Genomic DNA, 7,500 nt, shown 5'->3' on the forward strand with positions numbered 1-7,500 from the left:
GAAGCTCTGCCCGGCCTAAGTGGCTCTCAGATTTTATTTTGTTGAACGTATTTTATCGTGGATTAATAACGTCTGACTTAAAATCACGTTTATGACAGAGGCAATTTTTTCGCGCCTTCGATAAGTCATCCGCCGGAAGTGTGTAGGAAACGCTGTGTAGTGGGCGTGAATATACTAGATACATTTATATATTTACTTATTAGTATTCTCATCCGGAATTTTATACTCGTTCAGCCCGCCCCTGTACGTATGTATGAATAAATACAGACACGCACACACACGCATGTAGACACAAAGGGTGTGAAAAGACGTTCACAGTCAGTTCTCAGAAGCTAATCGTAGTATCATATATTTTATTGCATTTTGATTTGGGACTTACTTGAACACCGAAAAAGGGATAAAGGCAGACTTCAGATAACTAGCATTTGCAGCTACTTTCCTCGCTGCAGTTAACGACTAGGGAGAGGGCCTCATTCACTCTTGGTGAGGCCCTAAGCTGTATATAGCCCTCAGGCCTCCCTTTTTCATTTTTCTGGTCCCAGAAAAATATATATGTGTGTGTGTGTGTGTGTATGTGTGTGTGTGTGTGTGTGTGTGTGTGTATGTGTGTGTGTGTGTGTGTGTGTGTGTGTGTGTGTGTGTGTGTGTGTGCATATGCATATTAATTTTATACAAAAATGAATATGTATTGCCTTTTAATTTATATTAAAAATATGAAGAATGTTTGCAAAATCACAACAATTATATTAGAGAATCCTTGGATTTAAAACTTAAATAGTTTTCTTCCTTGATTGCAAAAGAGCTAAATCACTGATTATGTTATCAAAAGATACATAATACCAGACGAAGATCATTTTTCTTGACGCTCTCAGGTCGCTTTTCCTTCTGAACAATTGGTTACCATCAGACATACGAATAGCTTTTTTGTCCTCATTGCCAATTATAGATGTCTTCTTGGTCATTTATGATCTAGAAAATAATTAAACGCAGCATCAGTAGTGCGATGAAAATCGGGTAAATTAACATTCGAAGTTAGTAATAAAGCACAAGAACCAAAAACAGAAAAGATCGGACACTAAGCAAGCGTTATTTACATAGTAATACATCAGTCGAGATCGTCACAATGTAGTCCATTTTGCCAAAGTCAGTTCTCCTGAGTGAAGATCCAAGAACCACAGCAAAAGGGACGTTTGGCTTTCTTCCCCGTATTCCTCCTCAGCCTTTCCGCTATTATGTACACTATAATTCCATGAATTATCTATACGCAACTTACACACGGACTTTGATATCAAATATTACATATCACCTATAATTCAGCTATCTAGTCCACGCAATTGTAGATGATCCACTTGCAAAACGTTAATTGTAAGACAACACTTGGACTACCAGAAAAAACACAGGATTTTTTTAGGCACTTGCTGATCGTGAGGCCCTAAGCTGTACCTTATTTGGCTTGTATCTAGATCCGACACTGGCCTTACTGCGGGGGCGGCCCTTACTGCCTTTCGCCTGCACTTCCTCTGCAACCGGTCCGCTTTCATGATACGCGATCCAAATGATAATAAACCTATATTTGATAAGGTAAAAGGAATCGGGTCTTGTAAAGGTAAGTGATGTTAGGAGATCATTCCGTGACCGCGCGCTGAACCGGACAAACGTCCAAGGGCATGCCACTCAGGATCGAGATTCAAACCTGGTCGCGCCTGTCTGAAGTCTGACCCCGTGCACATATGTATGTTACAAATTTATGTGTATATATATATGTATATATATATATATATACACATATATATATATATATATATATATATATATATATATATATACATATATATATATCTATATATATATATATATATATATATATATATATAGAGAGAGAGAGAGAGAGAGAGAGAGAGAGAGAGAGAGAGAGAAAGAGAGAGAGAGAGAGAGAGTGTGTGTGTGTGTGTGTGTGTGTGTGTGTGTGTGTGTGTGTGTGTGTGTGTACAGGTACAGGTATATGTGTGAGTTGTGTCCATGACCGTACTTATGTGCGCCTTTATTTGATGAATTACTAATCACTTTCACTGTCTAGTTTTTCATATACTTATATATTAATCTACTTTCAGGCGGACCCAGAAGAATACGCAAATGGTAGGTAACTCTTGCATGTGTTTTAAATGTCGAATAATGCCTACATATTTATTTATGGTTACGTATGTATATATGTGTGTGTGTGTGTGTGTGTGTGTATTGATAGATAGATAGATAGATAGATAAATAGATAGATAGATAGATAGATAGATAGATACATATATATATGCATATGTATACATATATATATACATATATATATGCATATATATAACTATATATATACATATATACATATATACATATATCTACATATATACATATATATATATAGATAGATAGATAGATAGATAAATAAAGATACACAAACACACATAAAATATGTGTGTATATCTTTATTTATCTATCTATATATATGTATATATGTAGATTTATGTATATATGTATATATATATATATATATATATATATATATATGTATATGTATGTATATATATGTATATATATACATAAATACATACATACATATACATATATATGTGTGTGTGTGTGTGTGTGTGTGTGTGTGTGTGTGTGTGTGTGTGTGTGTGTGTGTGTGTGTGTGTGTGTGTGTGTGTGTGTGTGTGTGTGTGTGTGTGTGTGTGTGTGTGTGTGCACATATACACATATATATATATATATATATAGATAGATACATACATACATACATACATACATACATACATATATATATACATGTAGGTATGTATGTAGATGTAGATGTAGTTAAAGATGAAAACAGAGAAATACTTAGTGAAGGCAGTAAGGTTATGGATAGATGGAAAAGATATTGCGAAGAACTGTACAGTAAGAACGGAAATATAGAAACAAGCCAAATAACAAGCCATTTTGAAGTTGAACAAGAACCCCTACCAACTTTTTCAGAGGTTGAAAAGGCTATGAATGAGATATAAAAAAAAATGGGAAGAGCCCGGGTTATGACGATATTGCAGCAGAAATGATAAAGAACGGAGGAGACAATGTAAAAAAATATATTTTCATAAATTGTGTGTCGCAATATGGAACGAGAAGTAATGGCCAGAGGATTGGGCAAAGTCTGTTTTCATAACAATTCCAAAGAAAGGTGACACTCTCGAATGCTGCAATAACAGAACAATAGATCTTATTAGCCACTGTAGTAAAATACTTCTCAAGATAATAGCTGGCCGAATGAAAAATCGTCTTGAAATAGAGATTGCAGAAGAACAGCATGGATTTCGTCCTGGAAAAGGTACAAGAGATCAAATCTTAAATTTGAAGATGATAATCGAGAAAAAATAGGGAACAGAGAAAGAATTTGTATTTGTGTTTCATAGACTATAGGAAGGCTTTTGATACGGTTGTACATGGAATCCTATGGCATGAGATGAAGAAAATGGGCTTCCCAACACACATCATTATGCTAATCAATAATATATATGAACAACAACAGGCAGCAGTGAAAGCAGCTTATGGGTTAACGGAATAGTTTAGCATTGGACAGGGAGTAAGACAAGGTTGTATTATATCACCTCACCTTTTTAATATTTACGCCGAAGCAATCATGAGAGAAGCACTTGATAAATTTGAAGGGACTATCAAAATTGGGGGACGTACCGTGAATAACTTGAGATACGCAGATGATTAGTTTTGATTGCTGGGTCAATGCAGGAGCCTCAGGAGTTAGTCAGCAGAGTAGTATTGAAAAGTGAAGAGGCTGGACTTTTTTTGAATGTAGATAAAACTAAAGTTATGAAAATTGAAACTGATTCCCCAAGTGACGAAACATTACTTGTTAATGGAGAAATAGTTGAAGAGATTAACCACTTCAACTACCTGGGTGCAACAATAACAAACACACATGATGACTCGAAAGAAATCAGAAAGATTGCCAAAAATGCAGTAGTTGCTTTATCACACACGTTGAAAAACAAGTCCATTTCCCTGAGGACTAAGAAGCGACTCTTGAGCATATTGGTCTTCCCAATAGCAACATATGGCTCTGAATGTTGGGTTGTAAAGCAAAGTGACAGAAAGAGACTAGCATCTTTGGAATTATGAAGTTACCGTCGATTATTGCGTGTAAGCTGGACTGAACACCGCACAAATGATACGTGTGCGACGTGGACCACCAGTAATAGATGCAAAAGAAACTATAAGCAGCAGAAATGTAGTTCTGGAAAAGACCCTCTAGAAACCTTGAACCGATAGGAACACGTATGAAGAGGATGGCAAACACTGGGGATGGAAGGAATTTGAAAAAATACGATTCGAAGGTCACGTAATGAGAGAACAAACAAAAAAGGAACAAGGAAAAAGATCAGGAGGAAGATAACACTTAAGATACAAGGATGTACTGATTAGATCTTTCGGAGAAAGAGTAACAGCAATACAGTTGTTCAGAAGAACAAGGAAAGAGAGGGCTGGCGTTGCACGGTGGCCAACGTTCAAGTGGATTGTTATTTCTATCTTTACTGTTATTATTGTCACTTTTATTATTATTAACATCATTATCATTATCTTTATTATAATCATCATTGTTATCATTATTGCTAATAAAACCATTGTCATTGTTATCATTATTATCATTATTATTAATAAAAAACATTATTTTATTGTTGTCATTATTATCATTATTATCATTATTATCATTATTATCATTATTATCATTATTATCATTATTATCATTATTATCATTATTATCATTATTATTATCATTATCATTATTATCATTATTATCATTATTATCATTATTATCATAATTCTGATGACCATTGTCATTTTCATGATCACAATATTTTTTATTATTGTTATCATTATTTTTTTTCTTTATTATCATTATTATTGTTATTGCTGATATTATTGTTCTTGTTATTGTTGTTTCTGTTGTTTCTCTACTAGTAGTAATTACTAGCAGTAGTAGTAGTAACATTGCTCTTATGCAATGTTGATATTATCATTAGTATTATTAGTATTAGTATAATCGTAATTATTATTTTCATTATAATGATCATTATTACCGTTATCAATGCCAAAATCATTAGTGTCATTATCAGCATCAATTTCATTATCATTATTAACATCATTGTTTTTTCATCATTATTGGTATTTCTATTATTACTATTGTTATCATATTTTTATTATTCTAATTGTTATTGTTGTGTTATCATTTCTGTCATTATCAATATTATTATTGTTATTTTTATTATTATTGTTATCATTATCATTATTATTATCATTATCGGTATTATTATTGTTGTTGTTGTTGTTACTATTACTACTATTATTAACATTATTATTATCATTACTATTATTATTATTAATATTATTATTATCATTGTTATTATCATCATCATCATCATTATTATTATTATTATTATTATTATTATTATTATTATTATTATTGTTGTTGTTGCTGTTGTTATTGTTGTTGTTGTTGTTGTTATCATTAATATCATTAACATCATCACTATTAGTAGTTGTATTACTATTAGTATTATGATTAATACTATCATTATTATTATCATTATTATTATTGTTATTATTATTATTATGATTATTATCATTATAATCATCATTATTCTTGTTGTTGAAGTTGCTGTTATTATTAGTAGTATCATTAATACTACCATTATCATTATTATTATCATATCATTATTATTATTATTATCATTATTGTTATTATTGTTATCATTATTAATATTATTAATATTATGACTATCACCATCGTCATCATCATCCTCATCCTCATCCTCATCATCTTTATTGTTATCTATAATTTTATTGTCATACTTATCGTCCTTGTAAATGTTATTTTATTATTTATTTAATTATGATAATGATCATCGTTATTATTCTTATTATTTTCACCATTTGCTTCTTATTGCAGTTGATATTGTTCTCAAAGTTATCCTAACCTTATCATGTTATTATTTTCATTGTTAACTTCACTATCATTATCATTACCTTCCTCTTACCTTTACAAATTACCGTGAAGATGATAGTTGCTGTCAATATTTCAGCTGCATCACTGTAATACCAAAATTGTATTATCAAGCTTTATTTTGTTATAATCATTATCATTACCTTATGATATTATCGTAAATATTGTAAATTTTACTACTACCGCCACTATTTTATATCAATGTCCACATTGTTATCAATAGTATCATTATTCAGTTATCAGTATCCCTATAATTATACGGTCATCAGTATCTTCCACGTTATCATCTTTCTTATTGTTATTATTGTTTTTGTGCAATCACTCCCATTAGCATTAAAAATTACCATCACCATTAATCTCACCGTAGTTACCATTATCACTGTTATGATAATTAGCGCGTATGTCACTTGTGTTGTGTTTGTTCTTACTTTCTATTTAACTTTCAAGCCCTTAGGAAAGGAAAGAGTAAATAAACGTTTTTCTCCCCCCCCCCCCCCCTCAGCGGAAGCCTCCTGCCCTCCAGCGAACCTCACGGCCGAACCCGTTCCCGGAGATCCCGATTCCCTTGACGTGACTTGGGAAGAGCCCGACCCCCCTGAGTGTGACGTCATCGCGTACACCGTCAGTTGGCAACCCGCTTCCAGCCAGGGCCCGCTGCAGCAGATTGACACGAACGCCACTAGTTTCACGATCACTGGACTCGAAGATTTCCGAAAATATAATGTCTGCGTGGAAACGCAAAGGAAAACTTCGAAATCAGGGCCTGGCGATCGTGAGTGTGTGGTTGGGATAACCAACAAACCGGGTATGTGAATCATGACCTCTTTATCTAGCTTGTATGAGTTTATATATATATATATATATATATATATATATATATATAGATAATGATATAGATAGATATATATATATAGATATATATATATATATAGATATATATATGTGCGCCTGTATGTGCGTGTGTGTGTGTGTGTGTGTGTGTGTGTGTGTGTGTGTGTGTGTGTGTGTGTGTGTGTGTGTGTGTATGCATATATATATATATATATATATATATATATATATATATATATATATATATATATATATGCACACACACATACATAAATATATATGAATTAATATATATACATATATATATTTATATATATATATATATATATATATATATATATATATATATATCTACATGCACACACACATACATAAATATATATGAATTAATATATATACATATATATATTTATATATATATATATATATATATATATATATATCATATATGGTCCCGAGTTCAATTCCCCGCCACGTAGGTGAGACTGCCAAATAACCTCTCAATAATAAATTGGGAGAATCCTAGATCCTGCAGTTGAATAAATGGCTGTTGAGCCTACAAACAAACAAACACACACACACACACACACACACACACACACACACACACACATATATATATGTGTGTGTGT

The 7,500-nt window shown here is 32.2% G+C and overlaps 1 protein-coding gene across 1 annotated transcript in view; it reads left to right on the top strand.

The window, feature by feature from the left end:
* The window catches only part of LOC125047643 (receptor-type tyrosine-protein phosphatase H-like), a 26,269-nt gene that overhangs the window by 3,226 nt on the left and 15,543 nt on the right, over positions 1-7,500 (top strand). The window contains exons 2-3 of the mRNA XM_047645967.1: positions 2,112-2,136; positions 6,540-6,842. Of these exons, the coding sequence (XP_047501923.1) occupies positions 2,112-2,136; positions 6,540-6,842 (328 nt within the window). The remainder of the gene's footprint in view (positions 1-2,111; positions 2,137-6,539; positions 6,843-7,500) is intronic.

The sequence above is a fragment of the Penaeus chinensis genome, chromosome 41, assembly GCF_019202785.1.
Source record: "Penaeus chinensis breed Huanghai No. 1 chromosome 41, ASM1920278v2, whole genome shotgun sequence".
Taxonomy (NCBI): Eukaryota; Metazoa; Arthropoda; class Malacostraca; order Decapoda; family Penaeidae; genus Penaeus; species Penaeus chinensis.